The 23,552-nt window shown below is 40.9% G+C and overlaps 2 protein-coding genes across 10 annotated transcripts in view; one reads left to right on the top strand and one right to left on the bottom strand.

The window, feature by feature from the left end:
- Nucleotides 1–1,198: 1,198 nt before the first annotated feature.
- On the bottom strand, nucleotides 1,199–11,156 carry HARBI1 (harbinger transposase derived 1). Of its 3 annotated transcripts, XM_032844677.1 has the most exons (4): nucleotides 10,448–10,519; nucleotides 10,220–10,327; nucleotides 9,284–10,102; nucleotides 1,199–2,609 (listed from the first exon to the last, which is right to left on the bottom strand). In XM_032844677.1, the coding sequence occupies exons 3-4, from the start codon at nucleotides 9,951–9,953 to the stop codon at nucleotides 2,230–2,232; spliced, it is 1,050 nt and encodes a 349-aa protein (XP_032700568.1). In that variant the 5' UTR covers nucleotides 9,954–10,102; nucleotides 10,220–10,327; nucleotides 10,448–10,519; the 3' UTR covers nucleotides 1,199–2,229. The 3 variants fall into 3 exon arrangements, with proteins under 3 accessions (XP_032700568.1, XP_032700569.1, XP_032700567.1); XM_032844678.1 differs by lacking the exons at nucleotides 10,220–10,327; nucleotides 10,448–10,519 and adding an exon at nucleotides 11,135–11,156; XM_032844676.1 differs by lacking the exons at nucleotides 10,220–10,327; nucleotides 10,448–10,519 and adding an exon at nucleotides 11,033–11,121.
- Nucleotides 11,157–11,458: 302 nt separating this feature from the next.
- The window catches only part of ATG13 (autophagy related 13), a 53,854-nt gene continuing 41,760 nt past the window's right edge, over nucleotides 11,459–23,552 (top strand). For 3 of the 7 annotated variants that reach the window (XM_032844675.1, XM_032844668.1, XM_032844672.1), the window contains exons 1-2: nucleotides 11,462–11,794; nucleotides 12,183–12,299. The gene's annotated coding sequence lies outside the window, so the exon portion shown is untranslated. Of the gene's footprint in view, nucleotides 11,795–12,182; nucleotides 12,300–23,552 lie in introns of all 7 variants that reach the window. The other 4 variants (XM_032844673.1, XM_032844669.1, XM_032844674.1 and 1 more) reach the window with 4 other exon arrangements.

Genomic DNA, 23,552 nt, shown 5'->3' on the forward strand with positions numbered 1-23,552 from the left:
TAAAGAAATAGATTTGAACAGTGATTCTGTGGAATTATTAGGAAATAAAATACTCCCAGAGAAAAACACTGCCAGCCAATATTCAGTGGGTTCAGCACTCAGAAATTATCTTTGGTGTGCAAATAACAAACTTGAAATTGCTTTTGAAATCTCTCCAAGACTGTCCCTCCCACTCAGGCTTCATGCTACCATCTAGTGAGTTGAGTTATGAAAAACCCCAATTTTCCTTTAAGGTAGTTTGTTGTTTTTGTTTTTTTTTTTTTAAGGCTAAAATGCCAGGCATTTTCAAAGCTCACACTCCACCTTGCATGATACGTGGATGGCAGTCACCCTTTCCTCATTCGATATGCACAAAAGAACCAAAACTCTGTAGGGAAAAATACCCATCTCAGGAAACCTGGAAAGACTTAAAGTTAAAATACTGCCTTATGACCAAGCAAGCTTGGTCACAGGTCAGATTTTACAAAGGAAAAATACTGTAACAGGGCACCTCTGTTGCACAGTGAGTAGAATTAACGTTCCCAGGCACCTCTCTGTGGTCCATTCTCATCTCCATGACGTCATTGTACATGCTGAGCTCAACCTCCTGCCAAATGGACCCACTCTTTATAGACTAGGATGATGACGGGAAATAGCATTTGGAGTAGAAATAAACAGCAGATAATAACCCATAATTGTTTTTAATCGTGGGGATGAGTCACCCTCAATTTATTTCCAAATTTCTTCTGTCATCAGCTGTTCATTTCTTTACTTTGAAAATCACCAGATTAACACTGCCAAAGGCAGGTAGGAAATGATCCAAGAGGACAATTCTGAAGTATCACATGGTGAGCTGATGATAAACTGGGAACAAGGGGTGCCTGGGTGGCTCAGTTGTTAAGCGTCTGCCTTTGGCTTAGGTCGTGATCCCAGGGTCCTGGGATGGAGCCCTGCATTGTGTTCCCTGTTCGGCGGGAAGCCTGCTTCTTCCTCTCCCACTCCCCCGGCTTGTGTTCCCTCTCTCGCTCTCTCTGTGTCAAATAAATAAATAAATCTTTAAAAAAAAAAAAAAGAAAAAGAAAAAAAGAAACTGGGAGCAAGACAATCCTCAGGAAAGTCTCTTTTTTGTCCCAGCAAAGGCACCAAAGTGTGAACCTAATTCACACATTCGTTATTCCAATCAGGTTATTTTTATATCAGTGTAATTTTAGAATAAGACTTGATGGAGGATTATTTATTTTCTGGGAAATTCTACCCATCACTTTGCACACAAGATATTCAAGTAGGTCTAGCACCAAAATTCATTTCACACCAAGAAATTATGTCTTTTTTACTGTTTTCACAATGCCTTCTTTATTCCCTAAATCTTCCTTCTACTCAAGGAATTTCAAAGCAGAATGGCCACACAGACATTCTAACATCATGGGCATAAGAAATGTGATCTGTTTAGATGTGAGCTGTCAAAACCTGGGTGAGTCTTCTCTGCCCATCAATCTATCGGGTTTTAGATCTGTGAAGTGTAAGCTTGCTATTTTATCTACATTTGACTTGTCTTCTTTAAGCTGATAGGGTTCTTAAACCAATTTAGCCTCTAACTCCTTCTCTGGTTTGGAAAGAGGACATTGGAGTCCAGATGTTTTCCCTAGAAACCAGGTCCAAGTCACAGTCCAACTACTGCAGAAAGACTAGAGATGGAGGCTTCACCTAACATCCTCTTAAAACACAAAGCTGGAAAACTCAAGATTAGTAGCCACTTACTTTTGTCAGAAGGCCATTTCCTAACTTAAATTTGCTCTTTACACTTGCCTCAGATGATGCCTATACAGGCAGCAAAGTAGTAAAGCTAAAATCCCACCCAGTAATTTAGGGCAAATGAATATTGTTTTCATTTGAAATCTCTAGACAATTAAATAAAAAAAATTCTGGCTGACTGCCGTTTTCCCCTTTGCTTTGATTTTGTAGGCAAAATCATAAATGTCTGCTGCTAGTGAATTTTCAATCACTCAGCCTGGAGTTGAGTGGGTAGCAGGGAACTACTGGCTTGGTTTTGGTTTAGCTAATGTATTTGCAAATGAATCAGGATATTCTGGCATGGCCATAACCCTTCTAAAACACAAAGATTAAATGTCAATTTGTGACAAGTGTCCACATACGCAATCATGCTAGATGATGGAACTCTGCAGGGGGTGGTGAGGCAGAAAGTTTGTCACAACTCCTTCTGGGAAATTCCCCTCCCCTCCACCTCTCACATTAGCTAAAATGAGTGAGCATCAGCTCCTGACGGATTCGATCAGCCTCCAGGTCCAAGGACTCCATGTTTTCATACTCCTCTTCAGGGGGCTGTTCCATGGGTCCTGTCATTGGAGAGGACCAAACATCCATCCCATGCTCCAGGGAGATGTTGTGGAGGACACAACAAGCCAAGATAATGTGGCTGGACTTCTCTGGTGAGTACTGCAGCGCTCCCTTGGATCCATCCAGGCAGCGAAATCGGGAGCAGAGGGTTCGGAAAGTCTTCTCAATCACACTGTGAGTTGCAGAATGGGCCATATTATAGCGATATTCGGCTGGGGTTTCAGGAATGTGAAGGGGGGTCATGAGCCAAGAACGCAGAGAGAAGGAACTGTCACCTGTGAGGGAAGGTCCAAAGAAATCATAAATCATTCTAACTGGAATACAAACAGAAATGAAAATCCAGGAATATATACACAGAATGGATAAGAAAATGCAAAAGACTCTGGAGCCACTGTGCCCCAGAAAAACCAAGAGGGAAATGTTATGGTAAAAAGAAGGCATGCCAGGATCACGAGAAGGAAGACAGAGGTCTTGGCTGGAAATATCCTTGTTAAAACCAACAGAGAAAAAAGGCTGATAGCTTAAAAAAGAAAAGGCGGGGTGCTTAGGTGGCTGGGTCAATTAACCGGCTGCCTTCGGCTCAGGACATGATCCCAGGGCCCTAGGTTCGAGCCTGCTTCTCCCTACTCCCTCTACAGCTCCCCCTTCTTGTACTCTCTCTCTCTCTCTCTCTGTGTCAAATAAATAAATAAGATCTTTAAAAACAAACAAATAAATAAAAGGGGTCGGGGGAGCCAAGCCTGAGAAAATGTGGGGAGGACGTGAAGGCACTTAAGGAAATGAAATTCCCGGATTTTCTGAACTCAGAGATATTGTTCTTTAATAAAAGGTTAGTAAGAACTATCATATAGCAAGCCAATCTTCAAAATCTCCAAAGAGAAAAAGTGCAAGAGAGAAAAAAGAGAATTCAGCCAGGAGAGCTCAAAACGCTTGTGAGAAAAATTTCTAACTTTACCATTCAAGTCTCAGATCCGGAAAGCACTACCTCGGGATTTCAGAGTATTTCATGGAAAACAATCATTCATTCTCCCCGTACTAAGAACAGTAAGATAAAAGTCCCAGTGCCTGTGGCACAGATCAGAACTCGGGTGTTCCTAGATATTACAATCACTAGAACTATGCCTTTGTAACAGAGGGACTGGTATAATTTCACTTTAACAAGGAAAGCATACATATAATGATACAAATAGTAACAGTGATAAGGAAATCAAATCAGAAGTCAATTAAAATAATATACAGAGGCATTTTCCTAAGGTGACTTCCTTGTCAAATGATCTCTGGCAGTGCTAAGAACAAAATAACACTCAAGACTGGGATGCAATGTCCTGTTACAACAGTACAATGTTTCTGTGGTGCTTAATTGTCCTGACTCACTACAGCTGACAGATGAAATGTCTCACATAGAGGCACAACCCCTTAGAAATCTGAGACAAATAGGCTCTGGGAGTACCAACTTGCACAATGGCTGTGTTCCTGACCCACTATCAGTTTTGGTAAATAGTTATGGATTGTTCAGAGTCTAGGCCCTGTTCCAAAACACACAGGACTCCTTTCTTTCAGGAGCTTACATTTTTTAAGTACTGGATCAACTTTATTTAAAAAAAAATTTTATGGGGGCACCTGGGTGGCTCAGTGGGCTAAAGCCTGGGCCTTCGGCTCAGGTCATGATCTCAGGGTCCTGGGATCAAGCCCAGCATCGGACTCTCTGCTCAGCGGGGAGCCTGCTTCCTCCTCTCTCTCTGCCTGCCTCTCTGTCTACTTGTGATCTCTGTCTGTCAAATAAATAATAAAATCTTAAAAAAAAATTTATGTTTTTACTTATACGTAATTGACATATAACATTGTATTAATTGTACGTACTGGAATGTTGTTAAATATTTAAAAAGTCTCACGATATTTTCAATTTTTACATTTAGTTGACTTTTCCCCCAAGTACGACCTATTTTAGTTGAACTCACACCTACTAAATACTAAACTTAAGAAACTGATGCTGTAAATAATAATGAAAATGATTATCAGTGACTCATTGAATACCTACTATGTAGCAGGCATTGATCTAGGCACTTTGAATGTATTATCTCTTATTATCCAATCCCAACCCTGCCAGGTAGGATATTATTGAACTAATTCTACCAATGAGAAAATCAAAATATTAGTAGCCATCCTGTGATATGCCACACAAAGGAAGCGAAAGGAGCTAGTCACTAAATGCTAATGTCAGACTCAAGAGTCACAAAAACAATGGTGTAATGCTGTAAGAGAGTAAGACAAACATTTTTGGTGAATGCCAAAGGACAGAGATACTAAATGGTATTAGTTGAACATTTCTCTATGGAACAGTATGAGCCTTAACTGGGGAGACATAAAAGATAAGCTAGTTAATGCAGACCTTTTATAACATGCCCCATGGTCATTAACTGATTATAATCCAAGCACCACTGGAAAACAGACACTCAGGAGGGGATTAGGATCAGAATTGCTAAACAGATTACAACTGCTTACATGATCAGTCATCCACAAGACATTCTGGCAGATCTTACCCAAAGCTGCTTAACAAGACCAGGCCAAGAGCTGAAGAAATAAGAACGCAGGCTAAATTCTTTGTAGGAGCAGGTACATTTAAAGAAGAGGAATAAGGTAATGCAATTCTGAAGGGACAGATGAGAATGAGGGGATGAAGGGATGACACCATGGTAAAAATATGCTAAAAAAAATTCAGAGGCTCCGATATATCCCTCCTTTGATGGAAACATTATTCTGAATTTTATGTTTGTCATTTCTCTGCATTTGTTTATATTGTATCTAAGTAACATAATATTGTTCTTGGTTGTGAACTTTATCAAAATGATTTCATACTAAAAACAAAACATAAAACTAAAAAAAAAAGGGAATCACAGTCAATTCTACATTTGGCAAATTTAGAACTATTTCACAAATCTGATGGTGTTAAGATACGATCAGCCATCTTACCTTTTCTAACATCTTGTTATCCTCATAATCCTGCCAGTCTTCCCCTAAAATATTACCCTATTATCCAACACATCCTTTAGATACCAGTGTTTTCCAAACTTACCTATTTGTACGAATCACTTGAGGCACCTGTTAAAAATGGATGTCTAGATTCTTTTCTTGACGATTCTCATTCCCAAAGTTTGAAGTGGGGCCGAGTGATGTATATTTTTAATAAATTCCCCAGATGACTCTCTTGATCTGGAAAATTTGTGAAACCCTTACTAGTTCAGGGGTCTTCAAACTAGTTTTCCTGTTAGAGATAATGGAGGATTTGCAAGGGAATATATGCTAGAACTGCTATTTGTACTAATCAATTTCCACATGGGTATACTTTTCCCCTCCCTAGTGCCTAGCATATAGCCTGATACCAAAATTGGCCTTAATAAATATTTGTTAAATGTTGTTACCATATCCATCTCTCCCACTTCCACCCTTCCTATAAAAAGGGCAATCAGAAAAGTAATAAAAATTTATCAGAGTTGGGGTGCCTGGCTGGCTCAGTCAGTAGAGTATGTGACTCTCGATCTTGTCATGAGTTCAAGCTCTAAATAGGGCATAGAGCCTACCTTTAAAAAAAAAAAAATGTCAAGAGTTTTCCCTTATTTCCAATTATGTCCTGTAAAAACCTCAAAAAACTAAAGCCGTATTTCCAACTGAATCTGGGGTCCCAACATGTGAAGGAAAAGAGAGTAAATAACTCCTACATGACCTTGAAGTCCTTAACAGGGGGACTATTTGCCAAATAGACTTAATTCTTCATGTGACCTAGTTCTAAAAGTTAACCACAATTGGCATCTGTGTGCCTCTGTTAGTTAAGCATCTGCCTTTGGCTCAGGTCATGATCCCAGCCAGGGTCCTGGCTTGCATCGGGCTCTCTGCTTCTCCCTCTCCCTCTGCCTATCTGTGGGCCCTCTCTCTGTCAAATAAATAAATAAATAATCTTTAAAAAAAAATTAACAAGGGGCGCCTGGGTGGCTCGGTGGGTTAAGCCGCTGCCTTCAGCACGGGTCATGATCTCAGAGTCCTGGGATCGAGTCCCGCATCGGGCTCTCTGCTCAGCAGGGAGCCTGCTTCCCTCTCTCTCTCTCTCTCTCTCTCTGCCTGCCTCTCCATCTACTTGTGATCTCTATCAAATAAATAAATAAAATCTTAAAAAAAAAAATTAACAAAAGTTAACCGCAATGACTTAGATATTGTGCCTTAATTTCCTCCTCTATAAAAATGTTGATGATATCAGTATTTTAGAGTTTTTATAACAATTAAGTGAGACAACCCAATGCAAACTGCTTATGACATTGCCGGACAAGTTCTAAGAGCTCAGCATGTTTTAGCTGGCTTTATATAAGGTACCAATGTCATTTTCCATAAGAAATGAGCTTGGGGTTGGGGCGCCTGGGTGGCTCAGTGGTTTAAGCCTCTGCCTTCGGCTCGGGTCATGATCTCAGGGTCCTGGGATCGAGCCCCGCATCGGGCTCTCTGCTCAGCGGGGAGCCTGCTTCCCTTCTTCTCTCTCTGCCTGCCTGTCTGCCTACTTGTGATCTCTGCCTGTCAAATAAATAAATAAAATCTCTTAAAAAAAAAAAAAAAAAAAGAAATGAGCTTGGGGGACGCCTGGGTGGCTCAGTTGGTTGAGCAGCTGCCTTCGGCTCAGGTCATGATCCCAGCGTCCTGGGATCGAGTCCCACATCGGGCTCCTTGCTCATCAGGGAGCCTGCTTCTCCCTCTGCCTCTGCCTGCCATTCTGTCTGCCTGTGCTTGCTCTCTCTCCCTCTCTCTCTCTGACAAATAAATAAATAAAATCTTTAAAAAAAAAAAAAAAAAAAAAAAGAAATGAGCTTGGTGGTTCAGTTAAGTGTCTGACTCTTGGTTTCAGCTCAGGTCATGATGTGGGGGGTGGCTGGGACCCAACCCTGCTCAGCAGGAAGTCTGCTTCTCCCTCTCCCTCTGCTCCTCCCTGGGCTCTTGCTTGTGTTCTCTCTCTCTCTCTATTGCGTTCTCTTTCAAAAAAATAAAAAAATAAATCTTGAAAAAAAAAAGAAATTTTAAAGTCCAAAAAAGGCACAAGGTAGGATTTTTTTTTTTTTTTTTAAGATCCTGGAATCAGGACCTGAGCTGAAGATAGATGGCCTAACTGAGATGCCCAGGAGCTCCCACACAAGGTAGGATTAAGAAAAAAGTCCAGCAGGATAAAGAGAAGGGGGTACACTAATAACAGAAGATAGAAGGAACAACTCAAGAAAACCACTGAGTTCCAAGACATCACACATAGTACCTGGCAGCTCTACATCACTGTGACAGCAGTCTCTTCCCACTTGGAACAGGGGAGAAACAAAGAATATTAAAAAGGAATAATTTCTGAGTGTCTACTGCATGTTAAATACTGTTATGAGCACACACAGTGCAGATATGATCCGTGGTTTGAAAGAGAGGTCTTCCAATCCTTCATGTTTCTTTTCATCTCTCATGTAACATGTTGTATAGAAGATAACCTTTGTTCTGTTGCTTACATAATAGACTGCTTTAGAACAAACACACACAGAGAACCAAGCTGCCAAGATTAAGGATATTATCACTGTTACCCAACTATATTTCTCCCAGCTATGCAGTCACCCCAGTTTGCATTGCTCCATTTTGAATGGGTTCTTGTCCTAATTATCTCACTAAGTCCGGCTTCCCAATGGCATTTGGGCAGATCTGTCAAGTGAGCTCCCACCAGAACTGTGGAAGTGCACTGTCCGCTATTATTCTTTTTTTTTTTAAGATTCTATTTATCTGAGAGACAGCAAGCTAGAACAGAGGGAGCACGAGCAGGGAGCACGATGGGGAGAGGGAGAAGCAAACTCCCTGCTAAGTATGGAGTCCAACTTGACTTGGGGCTCAATCCCAGGACCCCAGGATCATGACCTCAGCCAAATGCAGATGCTTAACCAACTGAGCCACCCAGGTGCCCCTGCTATCATTTTCATATAGATATCATAATAACAGTAACCAATGACAAAAGTCTTATATTTGTACAATACTCTATAATGAACTCTCACATACATCACCTAGTCCTACCAATAGGACTACCTACCAATAATGCTGTTGGCATTATTTTTTTTAATAAAGATTTTATGTATTTATTTAACAAGTAGGCAGAGCAGCAGGCTGGGGGGGATTTGGGGGGGGAGAGCAGGCTTCCCGATGAGCAGAGAGCCTGATGCGGGGCTCGATCCCAGGACCCTGAGATCATGACCTGAGCTGAAGGCAGAGGCTTTAACCCACTGAGTCACCCAGGCGCCCCTGTTGGCATTATTTTTAACATTTTACACGTGATAAAAATTAAGGCTCAGTTGAAGGGGTCTATTATATTTAACCACATCTGTCTTAATTAAGAACTTCAGCTGTATTAAAGGGGAATGTTTCTGTAGGGTTGTTGTTGCTCCTGTTTCCAACTTCAAAACATTGCTGCAGCTTAACTTTATTTCCCATCACCAGTGTTCCTACTTATGACCGTATGTCTCAAGATAAATCCTTAGAAGTGAGGCTCCGGACCAAGTATTATGTTTTTAAACTTTAATAAAATGTCCTTTAAATGTTCATTTATTTTTTAAATTAAGACTCAGAGAGGGGCACCTGGGTGGCTCAGTGGGTTAAAGCCTCTGCCTTCGGCTCAGGTCATGATCCCAGGGTCCTGGGATCGAGCCCCATATCGGGCTCTCTGCTCGGCAGGGAGTCTGCTTCCTCCTCTCTCTCTCTGCCTACTTGTGATCTCTGTCAAATAAATAAATAAAATCTTAAAAAAAAAAAAAGAAGACTCAGAGAGTTCTCACCTGAGGTCTCATTAAAAAAAAGAACAGGACTGAGACTCAGGTCTATAGATTCTCAAATCTCATTCTGCTCTGTTACATCATTTTTCTGTGGCTACAAAATGAAGCGTGTGCACCTGAAAACTTACCAAGCAGCCAGCTATCTTTGTGTATTCCAGCTTCGAAATGACTACTGAGGGAAGACTGCTGCAGCACAGCATAGTCCTGAAGGCTGCCTGGCCAGTTGGTCTCCACAGTCATTAGTGCCCCTCTAATGTCACACACCATCAGGCAGTTTAAAGAATGCAATCCTTTGCGATTCACATAGGAAAGGTCTTCAGCATTCGGTGCCTTGATTGCCACATGGATACAGTCAACCACCCCTATAACCCCTGGCATCCCGGCCAACCCATAGAATTCATCCTTTAGAGCCTGCACGGAGGCTTCATCTGCTGGAAAGCGAATGAACTGTGTGGCTCTTTCCACAAGTGCTTCGGTGACATTGGCAACACAGCGACTCATAGATGCCTGACTGATTCCAATAGCATCTCCCATCCGAGTCTGGAAGGAACCTGAAGTATAGAAGCCCAGTGCTGCAAGGATCTGTGTCTCTGGGCTGATAGCTCTGGACCTCTGAGTAGGTCTAGAAAGACTTGCTCCCAAGAGCTCCACCAAGTAATAAATGAACTGTCGAGGAAACCCATACATGGACATCAAGTATTCATCAGTCACGTCATCCAGCTTAAAGCGGTCCAATGTCCGGTGACCTCGGCCATAGAGCAAGAGATCACAGTCAAGTACTGTTATTGGTATAGCCATGGTACATGTAAATGTGATTTCTCCTTCCCTCTGCTACTTTTCCTGAATTTCTCTCAGTGAAGATGTTGGTGCAAGAAGGTATTTAAAGAAGTGTCAGAATTCAGCAGCTAACCATCAGTTAAATGGCTCTGGCATTTGTAATCTTCTCTCTGTAAAGGTTAAAAGAAAAAAAGCATTAGAAAACGACCAAAGACTTTAAAGTGATTCAAAGGCTACAACAGCTCCTTTTCTCAAACTTCAATCTGTCCAGGCAAAAGGTGCCATACCTGTAAATCTGGGTTTTTCTCCACTAACACATGGCTGCACAATAGGCTTACTGTGGTTTGAAAGATAATGGGAGTTGTTTTGTATGTAGCAGAGCAGCTCCCTCGACCCTACAGTTTGAAGGAAGGAAGAAAAGAAAGAAGGAAAAGAAAATGTGAGATGATTTTGATGGCTCACTTAATGCTTGACATTTGAGCCCCAACAGCACAAGATTAATGGAGGAGGGGCACCTGGCTGGCTTAGAACCAAGGGGAGGGTCTCTTCATCTCTGGGTTTTAACTTCCAGCTCCATGTTGGATGTAGAGATTACTTAAAAATAAAATCTGAAAGAAAAAAAAAAAAAGATTAATGGAGGCGAGAGCGTAATTATCCGTAAAGTAAAAGAGGTCTGCACTTAACTACACAGGCCACAAACTGGCTGACATAAGTCTTAACTATGCAGGTCAGGAATTAGTCACGCCCGGTTTCATTACCCAAACCTTTTGGCTCCACCTGGTAAGTACGAGAGGGACGTGTGGGGTGCTCAAACCAGTCTAGCAAGACAGGTGTGGGCAAAAAACTGCCCGCAATCCAGCCAGGTGGACACAGATCGTGTGCTCAAACAACAGGCCATGCCTTCTCCCCACGAAATCCAAATCGTGAGGCTGAGGGCCAGGAAGCACGAAAGCCCAGACAGTTTAGAAAAAAAAGCGCAAAAGAGGCTAGATGAGTTAGAGCTGGGAGGCGACTCCGCACTTATAAAAGGTGCCTTAGAAAAGATACGTAGAAATCTGATTGCGCCGGCCACTCAAAGTCAGCGAAGGCCCGTCACCCACCTCTCCGCTGCTGCGGCGTTACCAGCAGCACTTCCCACCCACCCAGCCGGTCCGGCCCTGCACTGGAACCAGCGGCCTCCAACTGGCCGCCACGCCGCTCACCATAGGCACCGCCCCCTCGCGTCAGCGGTCTCCCCACGCCGCGTCCTCACAGCCGCTTCCGCGGCAGCGTGAGGTTCGACGGCGCACATTCCACAGTTAACCCAAAAGTTTTCACTCTTTCAAAGACCCTCCGCCCCCCGCCTTTACGCCGTTCTTTCCTTCTGAGACACTTGGAAAAGTTAGCGAGAAAGATTTACATGGAAAGGAAATCAACTTTTATGGGAATTAAGAAGAAAGGGATGAAATAAGGAGTCCATCCTGTAGCGAAAGTGCGGATGAGGTTACGCAGCTGTATTTCCCCCATAGCCCTCTTCCTCCCCCCGCCTTCATCCGAGCGGATGAAAACAAACACTAACGATGGCGGCGCCGGGAGGCGACCGGCTGCGGGGCTTCAGGCAGTGGTGATCGATAGAGCTGTGAGGGCACTCTAGAAGAACGCGACTCAACGTGAGTGCGACAACTCGCGCAGTCCTGTGACTGAAACACCCGGGGCCCACGAACCACGAGCCTCCTGAGTCGTGAAGTGTCTATCTGCGACCCCTGCTGTCCCCGCAGCTTCGGAGCGCAGGAGTCCTCATCCAAGAGACGCAGCTGGCCGGCCCCAGGCCCCGGCCTCCGTAATGAGAGCCCCGAGCCACTCTCTGTGTCGCAGCTTTGCAGGTACTAACTTTAGTGGGGATACCCCCAGAACATTCAGCGCCCCCGGGTGGGAGGCAATGGATCTGCGGCCTAACGGGTACCTCCTTGTGAGGACTAAGCCAAGTAGCCCCAGTACAGTCCCTAGACCTTTCTTTGGGAAATCGGGTTGGTTTAGGCCCCCTTGGCTCTCGATGGCCCCTAGTCTTAACAGAAATCCACAAAGCTTTCGTCTCTACTTTCTCAGCTCTTTGGGTTATCTCGTAAGGTTTTTGGAGGTAATTTGTGGGACTCTAACTCCGGGGTTGGTGCCAATATGAGTGAGGTACGTTTTCATTCAATCAAGATTTTTTGGGAAGAAAACAAAACAAAACAAAACTTGCTGAGTGCCAAATATGTACTCCGCGTGTAGGTGAGGGTGACTGTTGACTAGTGAAAAAAGGGACCCCAAGGTTCACGACTGTCTTCTTACTGGCAGTGGAACGACTTGTGGAAACCGGCGATCCGTTCTCATTTAATAAATCTCTGGGTAAGTGGCTAAGCACCTTTTGGGGTTCATCACTAACTCATCTCCGTTTTCACTTTCCAGATCAGTTCTCAGCTTGCCCTGTCAATTGAGCGTAGCATTTCACTTTTAGTATTTTCCGTTTAGAGAGAGAGCGAGCGAGCTGGATCATTGTACTTAATTTAAAACTCATCTGCTAAGATGGTAGAATTTATTGAACACTTACAGTAGGAAATGTGCAATAATACACAACAGACCCTTTCTTTTTTTTTTTTAAGATTTTATTTATTATTTGACAGACAGCACAAGTAGGGAGGGGGGGAGGCAGGCTTCCTGCTGAGCAGAGAGCCCGATGCGGGGCTCCATCCCAGGACCCTGAGACCATGACCTGAGCCGAAGGCAGACGCTTTAACCCACTGAGCCACCCAGGCGCCCCTCTTTTTTTTTTTTTTTTAAATATTTTATTTATTTATTTGACAGACTGAGTTCACAAGTAGGCAGAGAGACAGGCAGAGAGAGGAGGAAGCAGGCCTCCTGCTGAGCAGAGAGCCTGATGCGGGGCTCGATCCCAGGACGCTGGGATCATGACCTGAGCGGGAGGCAGAGGTTTTAACCCACTGAGCCACCCAGGCGCCCCCAACAGACCCTTTCTTTACACTAAGTTTATTTCTAGGTTTTCTTATGTTTTATGAATGTTAGTCCTTTTTATGTTTGGCTGTTGTGGCCCCAACTAAATTATAAGTTTTGTTTTCATCTCCATTTTTCAGCTGAGCAGACATAAATGCTTGTGAAATGGAATCCTGAGTTAATATTTTTAATGCACTGTGAATGATGAGTAAGTGCTGAAGCAGGTATCAAATATATTGATCCGTATAATGAGATGAATGTAGTTAATTCATGCACTGTTTTCAAATTATACCCTTTTGGGTGTAAAGTTAAGGATATGGCAACTTTTGAGATTCATATTTCATAAAAATTGCAAACCACTGGGTTTTCCATTATTGTACTTAACATGTAACTCTTTTTATTGTGCATTTGTATTTTTTCCTTAGGAGTGGTTATTAAAATTGAATTTTATTTTATTTATTTATTTTAAATATTTTTATTTATTTGACAGACAGATCACAGGTAGGCAGAGAGGCAGGCGGAGAGAGAGAGGAGGAAGCAGGCTCCCCACCGAGCAGAGAGCCCGATGCAGGGCTTGATCCCAGGACCCCGGGATCATGACCCAAGCTGAAGGCAGAGGCCCTAACCCACTGAGCCACCCAGGTGCCCCTGAAATTGAATTTTAAAAATTGAACCAAAAACTGTAGATCTTGAGCTCTAAACACTCCCTATTATATTGTTTTATATAAGGACTAAGAATCGGCTAGACACAGTGAAGTCCTACCATATGTGCATAATGGGATTATACTGTATGGAGGTGGAGGCAAGAAATCTTTTCCGTTGTCTTTCCTGCCCCCATCTGCTCTGATTTAGCTGTATTAGCTTAGGACCTCCATGACTCAGAGCAGGTTGCCCATAGCCTAAATGCAAAAAGAAGACATTAACTTTGAGCTTTCAAAGACCTAAGTCCTACTGTATGAGTGATTTTTTGAAGATAATTTTGACTATTCAGAAAAAGTACCCACTTGATAAGGTACATTCCCAATATTCTGCATTTATATTTTGTTCAAATGGGAATGGAAGGTTTGTTTTGGAATCTTTATCTGGAGAGAAGTTATTTAGTCTTAGCAATACCTAAAAACATCAGAAATTTCATTTTTAAAGATTTATTTATTTGAGAGAGAGGGAGAGTGCTGGCACTCCTGCACTGGGGAGGAGCAGAGGGGGAAGAGTCCCAAGGGGACTGGGCACTGAGCACTGGGCGACTTGGGTCCTGATCTCATAATGGTGAGATCAGACCTGAGCCGAAATCAAGGGTCCTGCACTTAACTGACTGTGCTACTACCCAGGTGCCCCTGAAACTTGTTTTAAATACTTCTTTTCCTTTTAAAACATTTTCTACTTTGTTATGGAAGAGATGAATAATGATAACACTGGTTGGAGTGCTGCTTAGATTACAAAATGAAGAGTACACCTAAAAAAAATTCCTCATTATGACCTTTGTTTTTCAACTTAGTTTTCACTTTTATTTTTTATTTTTTAATGGCTTGCATGTTGATTTTTTTTTTTTTTAGCATTTTATTTATTTGACAGACAGCGAGACCGGAAACACAAGCAAGGGGAGTTGGGAGGGAGAAGCAGGCTTCCCATTTAGCAGCAAGCCTGACTCAGGGCTCCATCCCAGGATCCTGAGATCATGACCTGAGCCACCCAGACACCCTTTGTATGTTGACTTCAGAGTCTTCAAATACATGTACCTTACTAAAAGCTAATTTTTTTCCTAAAAGTTAATTCTTTAATAAAGTTTACTTAGATTTTATATGTGGATAATTTGGAAGTAATTTCCCAAATGGGGTGTTGAGCTGAGTAAAGCACCATTTTCTCATGCATGGGTTTAATAGATGAGAGGGTGTATGGGTTGCTGGTTCTTGCTTTCTCGCAAATTGTGGAGACTAGTAAAAGCTCTTTAAGTGGTCCTTGATAGGATAAGGGCATTACAGCCAGGAAGAATGCAAAGGAGACTCTCTAGGCCTCTCTGCCCATGGACTGTCAACAAAGTTTTCTTTCAGTTTGGGTTTTAAATCCTAAAAGGATTTTAAATCCTTACAGGAATGTAAAATTAGTTTAAATCTTTCAAATCCTTAAAGGGATTTAAAATTAATTTAAAATAGTTGTTTTTAACTATAAACTGGGCCAGTTTACTAGAGAAATCCTTTAAATGACACTGTAGGTAACACAGGAAATTTGTTTTGCCTTCATGGTGTCCCCCATATATCTTTGGTTACAAGAGAAGGGCACCACTACTTAGAAAAACAACTTAGTTGACTATCTGACAGTAGTATCTTCTTAGTAAAATAAAGGTAAATAAAGAATTTATAGAAGTGCTAACTTAATACTATTATTTTGGAAAATGCTGCTTTCACTTTTGAGTTTTGATTCATACAAATGTGAAAGAAATACAGAGTTTAAAATCCTTTTATATTCTCTCCTGTGTTAAGGTTTGTTTGTTCTCCAGCCCCTCCAATTCCTCCTGTATTGTCCACAACTATTAAGTCATTAGGAGAGAGATTATATTGAGAAATACTGAGATTTAGATGTCCTCTTTTAAGTAGAAGTTTAAGGGTGTTTTTACTCCTGAATCTATTTCTATTGGAATGTTCAAGAGACCAGATATTTGGCCTTACTTATTCTTCAAAATAAATAGTTAATTAAGGTTGGCTTTATTTTATTTTATTAATTTTTTTATTTTAAAGATTTTATTTATTTATTTGACAGACAAAGATCACAAGTAGACAGAGAGGCAGGCAGAGAGAGAGGAGGAAGCAGGCTCCCCACAGAGCAGAGAGCCCAATGTGGGGCTCGGTCCCAGGACCCTGGGATCACGACCCGAGCCGAAGGCAGAGGCTTTAACCCACTGAGCCACCCAGGCGCCCCGAGCCTGGCTTTATTTTTACTTTCACCTCCCATTTTCTTTCAGTTTATTTTACTTCTGGTTTCTTAAATTGAATACTTAAGTTTTTAAATTATAAAGTCATTTAAGGCTATACATTTTCTTCTGAATGTTCCTTTTGCTGTATCTCATTTTTTGGTTGTCAGATATTCTCCATTTTGTTTATTTCTAGGTAATTGCAATTTTGGTTTTTATTTCAGTGTCTATTATAAAAAACTTCTTAATTTATATGTGGTTAACTTTTTGTTGTATATTTCTAGTTTATTGGATTATGGGCAAAAGCATCTTGGAAATTTTTTTTAACAGTCAAGAGCACGATTAATTTATTATATTCCTTGAACCTGAGAGAAGAATGTGAAAGGTTGAGTTAGATAACAAGGTCTTTATTGAAGGTCTCATATATGTAGCAAGTACTCTTTATAGGAACCATCTCATTTAATCCTCACCACAATCCTATGAGGTAGGTATTACTTACTGACATTTTATAAGAAAGGGATTTGAGGTATAGAAAGATTGAGTGACTTGCCCAATATACCATTACATATATTGAAACTTGGTTTTATTATTCAGATCCTCTATGTTTTTGTTTATATCTACTTGAGCTGTTGTCAAAGAGGTATGTTGAATCTTCAGGTATCGTTTTGGTTTGATCAAGCAAACTCTCGAGTAGTAACTCTAGGAATTTTTGCTTTATATATTTTATTGCTTTATTACTTCTGTGTAAAGTTTATGGCAATTATATTTTCTGAGAGTATTTTGTCATTATTCAATATCCCTTTTAATCTAATTTCATCACTTTTGGCCTAAAATGCTGCTATAAATATTGCTACTTTGGCTTTCTTTTTCTTTTCTTTCCTCTTCCCTTTTTTTTTTCCTTAAGCTGAGTATATCTGTGCTGTTTCTTTCTTTTTTTTTTTTTTTAAGATTTTATTTATTTATTTGACAGAGAGAGATTGATCACAAGTAGGCAGAGAGGCAGGCAGAGAGAGAGGGGGAAGCAGGCTTCCTGCCGAGCAGAGAGCTTGATGTGGGGCTCGATCCCAGGACCCTGAGATCATAACCCAAGCCAAAGGCAGAGGCTAAACCCACTGAGCCACTCAGGGCCTCCTGTACTTAGCTATTTTTTCTTAAATGTTACTGATTTGCCATATTGAGCTTTTTATTCTGAATCTAAAACATTAAAAAACTCTGTTAAAAACTGGAAAACAGAGGTGCCTGGGTGGCTCAGTCCGTTAAGCGTTTGCCTTTGGCTCAGGTGATGATCCCAGGATCCTAGGATTAGGCCTCAGGTCAGGCTCCTTGCTCAGTGGGGAATCTGCTTTTCCCTCACCCTCTACCCCTATGCCTGCTTGTGTGCTTGCTCTCACTCTATCTCAAAGAAATAAATAAAATCTTTAAAAAAAGAAAAAAGAACCTGGAAAACGTTATTTTTTTAGTAAACTTTAGTTATCCCCCCCTTTTTTTTTTTTTATAAGTAGACTCCATGCCCAGCATGGAGCCCAATGAGGGTCTTGAACTCATAACCCAGAGATCAAGACCTGAGCCAAAATCAAGAGTCAGACACAACTGACTGAGCCACCCAGGTGCCCCTAACTTTTTCCAGTTTTAAGGACTAGAGATATTATCTGGAATCATTTTATATAATCTCTTGCCAAATTATTCAGTTGTTTCTTTGACGTATTTGCCTTTTTTCTTCTTTGTTGTCTACATCACCTTAAATCTAATGTATCACCAATTCCCCATCTGGATTGCTGAAGTAGCTTCCTAACTAGTCTCCACTTTTTGTCCCTTTACTTTATCCTCCCCCTCTGTATTCAGATTAATGTCCCTAAATCTTACCCAAAGAAGAATTTGCACTGACTCCTAGTAATCCTCTAGAGCCTCTTTTCCTCACTTTCATGATCCCTGGTAATCTGGCCAGACCACACTTTTTTAAAAAAATATTTTATTTAATTATTTGATAGAACACAAGTGGAGGGGCAGCAGGCAGAGGGATAGGGAGAAGCAGGCTCCTCGCTGAGCAGGGAGCCCAATGTGGGGCTCGATCCGAGGACCCTCGGATCACAGTCCAAGCCGAAGGCAGATGTTTAACTGACTGAGCCACCCAGGCTTTATTTTTTCATTACCCCTTTACGTGAAAATTCTCAGCTATGTATTTCCCAACTTTGCTTCTCCCATATTCTTTCTCCTCTCCCTCTGAGACTCCACTTACATATATTTAGACCTTTCCCTGTATCCCCCATGTCTCAGGTAACCACCTGTGTAATTTTGTACCTGTTGTCGTGGTATGATTAAATACCTTAATTCATGCCCTTTCATTCTCAAAAGTATCCCAAGAGTATATGGTCACTTTATGTCTTTCTTTTCTTTATTTTCCATCCTTTTGTTCTTCTGTACTTTATTCCTGATTCTTTCTGGTCTGTATTCATGTTCACTGTTTCTGTCTTCTGCTGGTCTAATCTGCTATTAGACTCAACCATTGAGTTCTTAATTTAGTGTTTTGTTTTTTAGTTCTAGAATTTCTCCTTAGTTCTTTTTGCAGTGTTTAGTTCTCTGTCAAAGTCCTCAATTTTGTGCTTTATTTAATTGAACATATTAAGCATAGTAATTTTAAGAATGTGTCTGATTATTAATACACTTTTAATGTCTATTGTATCTGTTAGATTTGGATCATTTAGGTTTATCTCCATGAATGCCCAGTTTATTTTTTATGTGTCAGGTATTGTATATGAAAAGTCATAGAGATAATTTGGAGACTAGGGTGACATTATTGTCTTCCAGAAAGAAGTTACATGTGTTTCTGGCAGAGACCAAGGACAGACCTTATCCCACATTGTTGAAGATAGTTATGTTTAAAATTTTTCGTAGTAAAAACTTAGTTTATCTTGAAATAATAGAAATTATAACTGCACTTTGTTGTTTTCTGAGAGAAAACATATCCATTGTTTTTATAAATTTAAAAAAATTAGTACAGTAATAGCATGTTTATCTGGATTATATATTATGGATAAAAATGGAAAGGAGGAACAGAGATGAACTGTGAAAAACAAAGAAATACTTGGAGAAGAAGGAAAAGAAGAAAGACCTATACATAATATCTGTCATCTCTATCCCTTTTGTCCTCATTTTGTGTGCTAATCTTAAAATTCAACCCATTACCTAATGTAAAATGGTATGGCTGCTTTGGAAGACACTTTGGCAGTTTCTCAAAAAGTTAAATGTTGAATTACCATATGACCCAGTAATTCCCTTCGTAGGTATATATAAAGAATTGAGAACATATGTTAACACAAAAACTTGTACATGAATGTTCTTAGCAGTATTATTTATAATAGCCAAAAAGTGGAGACAGCTCAAATATTCGTCAACTGATGAATCAGTAAACCAAATTTGGTGTAGCCATACAATGGAATATTATTCAGCCATAAAAAGGAATGAAGTACTGAAACTACAACATAGATTGAACCTTGAAAACCTTATGCTTAGTGAAAGAAACAAACCACCACAAGACCACATATTCTATAATTTCCTTTATATAAAATGTCCAGAATAAGCAAGTCCATAACTACAAAGCATAATAATGGTGGCCAGGTCCTGGAAGGAAGGAGAATTGGGGAGTGACTGATAACAGATGTGGGATTCCATTTTAGTGTCATGAAAATGGGATGGTTGTGAATATACTAAATTAGTGAGTATACTAAAAAGCACCAATCTGTATACTTTAAAATGGCAAATTTTATAATATGTGAATATCTCAATTTTTAAGAAAAACTATGAAATGATTTTTTAAAAAATCCTAAATCACTCCTGCCTCCCAGTTCAAAAGCTCTAGGTCTGTGTCCCCTTCCTCCCAAGCTACTCTCCATTCTCAGTACTGTACACTCTCTAGTTTTCAAAACAACCTTTCCTTGCTACCTTATACTCGGATCTTTATAGCTGTGATTCTGTCGTGCTTATACTGATTTCCTGATGATTTGGGCCTTAACATTCTGTAGGTGCCATAAACTTTCTCTTTTATGTGTTGTCATGTTCACAAATAAGCATATTTTCTTTCAGCTTGCCCATTCTTATCTCAGATGTGTAGTCTTTCATATTGTTCTTTTGCATTTTTGGTATTTTACTTCTCTGTGCAATCTAAGTTCTTATTTTTTAATTTTTTTTAAAAGTTTGGTTAAGTTTTTTAGTGACCTCTACCCCCAACATGGAATGTGAACTCAACAGCTCTGAGATCAAGAGTTGCATGCTCTTCTGACTGAGCCAGCCAGGCCTTCAGCCTGTAATTTTTTTTTTTTTTTAAGATTTTATTTATTTATTTGACAGACAGAGATCACAAATAGGCAGAGAGGCAGGCAGAGAGAGAGAGAGAGGAGGAAGCAGGCTCCCCGCGGAGCAGAGAGCCCGATGTGGGCCTCGATCCCAGGACCCCAGGATCATGACCCAAGCCGAAGGCAGAGGCTTTAACCCACTGAGCCACCCAGGCACCCCAGTCTGTAAATCTTTAAATTATGAATTCATCTAGCTAAAAGTTGGGAGGAATGGTTGGGAGTGTGGCTCGGCAGCAGGCTCTTGATAATCCAAGGTTGTTGAAAGTTCTCCCAAGGCTCTTTCTGGGCTTGCCTCTACCTGTTTCTAGGGATTACAATGGTTCTGGGACCAGTTAATTTCTTGGCTTTTTATTTCCTTATCATGTATGTAGGTAATGTAATTTTGGATCTTATGTCTAGGTACTTTACCAACTTAATGCTTTTGAAATTCTGAGAGTGATTTGCCTACCTCCCAACCTTGCCATGATAGGATGACAAACCTCTTTATTACTTTTCTAGGATTCTTGTGGCCTCTGTGATCAAGGAGCTCTGGGCTCTGCAGTTTTGTGCAGAGCACTGGGTTTCTACCTACCTGTAAGATTGAGGTACCATTTCTCACCTCCATGCTTTTTCACACATAATTCATTAGGAGAACCTGACCATCAGGCACAGTCAGTAGAGCCTGTGACTCTTGATCTCAGGGTTGTGAGTTCAAGCCCCACATTGGGCATGGAGCCTTTAAAAAATCAAAAAACAAACGAAAAAACCACCTGACCTTGCTTCCCATAGGCCTCAGTTCCCTGACATCAATTTTTCCCTTACATCTATGGCATTGACTTACCTTTTCTGGAGCCTGGGATTTCTCGATTTTTTTTTTTTAAGATTTTATTTATTTACTTGACAGATAGAGATCACAAGCAGGCAGAGAGGCAGGCAGAGAGAGAGGCGGAAGCAGGTTCCCCACTGAGCAGAGAGCCCGACACGGGGCTTGATCCCAGGACCCCAGGATCATGACCTGAGCCAAAGGCAAATAAATAAATAAAATCTTAAAAAAATTTTTTTTTAAACCATCAGATCTATAGAAAAATTGTAAGAATTTTACAGTGGACTCTCTCTCATATACTCTTCACCTAGATTCACACATTGTTCATGCTTTGCCACATTGCTTTACCTGTCATACGGTATATATCTCTCGGTGTCATATGCTATATAATATAATAATATATGATTTCTTTTTTCCCTTTTTATTTTTTTGCTGGGCCCTTGAGAAAAGTTACTTGTATTTCTTTTTTTTTTTTTAAGATTTTATTTATTTATTTGACAGAGAGAGAGAGATCACAAGTAGGCAGGCAGGCAGAGAGAGGGGAAGCAGGCTCCCTGCTGAGCAGAGAGCCCGATGCAGGGCTCGATCCCAGGACCCTGAGATCATGACCTGGGCTGAAGACAGAGGCTTAACCCACTGAGCCACCCAGGCGCCCCAGTTACTTGTATTTCTTAAGAACAAGAGCATTGACTAAAGTGTAATTGTATCAAATTTAGGAAATTTAACATCAGTATACAGTTATTGGTATACCTAGTATATAGTCAGTATCAAATGTTACCAGTTATTTTAGTACTCTTCTTTATAGCAGCTTCTATTTTTAAGATTTTATTTATCTATTTATTTACTTATTTTAGATTGTATTCTTAAGTAATCTGTACACCCGGTGTGGGGCTTGAACTAAAAACCCTGAGATCAAGAGTTGCAGGCTCTACTGACTAACCCACCCCAGCTCCCCTATAGAAACTCTTCTGGAAGTACGTGATTGGGGTGCTTGGGTGGCTCAGTCAGTTAAGCTACCTACTCTTGACTATGGCTCAGGTCATGATCTTCAGGTGTTAAGATCAAGCCTTGCATCAGGCTTCACTGTCAGTGTGGGGTCTGCTTGAGATTCTCTCTCCCCCTCTGCCCCTCCCCCCACCGGTATAGACTTGTTCTCACTTGCTCTCTTTCTCTCAAGTAAATCTTATAAAAGTCCATGATCAAGCATTGCATTTAGTTGTCATACCTCTTTAATTGCCTTTATTCTAAAACATTTTTTCAGTCTTTTTTTTTTTTTTTTGGTCTTTTATAAGATGGACATTTTTTAAGACTACAAGCCAATTATTTGTAAAATGCTCTGTCTTTTAATTTAAGCTCATCTAATTGCTTCTCATGGTTAGAGTCTGATACACAGTTTGAGTAGGAAAGCTACAATAAGTGACGTGTCCTTCTTACTATATGACATCAAGAGGAATAGAGTATCACTTTTCCAATTGTTGGTATGTTTCTTTCATTACTTTGTTAAGACTGTATCTACCAGGGGCACCTGGGTGGCTCAGTGGGTTAAATCTCTGCCTTTGGATCCGGTCATGGTCTCAGGGTTCTGGGATCATGCCCTGCATTGCACTGTCTGCTCAGTGGGGGGCCTGCTTCCGCTGCCACCCGCCCCCCGCCTCTGCCTACTTGTGATCTCTCTCTGTCTGTTAAATAAATAGATAAAATCTTTAAAAAAAAAAAAAAAGACTATATCTACCAGACTTCTCTGTAATAAGTAATCTGTGGGAAGATTGTATAAATATTGCATTTGCCAATAAACGGTCACCTAGTGGTTATCTATTGGTGATTCCCCCTCCGCCCCTGCCCTGGTGATTTTCTTGAGTCAGTTATTCATAATAGTTGCAGAATGGTGATTTTTATAATTTTGTCATTCTTTGTACATTTACTACTTGATAGTCTACTGTGAAGAAGTATTATACATCTGCCTCTGAAACCAGTGTTGAGGAAAATGTGAAGATCCTTGCTGTAGACAGTAAACAAAATGACTGGCAAGAAAAGATTATCTCTGCTCTTCCATTGCTAGCTGGGAAAGTAAATATAAAATTGTGAGTTTAAATTTCAGTGCTCCCCAGACTTCATATACTTGCATGATAAATGTGCGTTTAAAAGTGCTTATTGGGGTGCTTGGGTGGCTCAGTGGGTTAAAGCCTCTGCTTTCGGCTCAGGTCATGATCCCAGGGTCCTGGGATCGAGCCCCACATCGGGCTTTCTGCTCAGCAGGGAGCCTGCTTCCTCCTCTCTCTCTGCCTGCCTCTCTGCCTACTTGTGATCTCTGTCTGTCAAATAAATAAATAAAATCTTAAAACTAAATAAATAAAAGTGCTTTATGGGGGGCACCTGGGTGGCTCAGTCATTAACCATCTGCCTTTGGCTTGGGTCATGATCCCAGGGTCCTGGGATCAAGCCCCGAATTGGGCTCCCTGCTCAGCAGGAAGTCTGCTTCTCCCTCTCCCACTCCACCTTCTTGTATTCCCTTTCTCGCTGTCTCTCTCTCTCTCTCTCTCTGTCAAAAATAGGTGGATGAAATCTTTAAAAAAAAACAATAAACAAATGAATAA

This window comes from Lontra canadensis, unplaced genomic scaffold (genome assembly GCF_010015895.1).
Source record: "Lontra canadensis isolate GAN:19392208 unplaced genomic scaffold, GSC_riverotter_1.0 scaffold154, whole genome shotgun sequence".
Classification (NCBI taxonomy): domain Eukaryota; kingdom Metazoa; phylum Chordata; class Mammalia; order Carnivora; family Mustelidae; genus Lontra; species Lontra canadensis.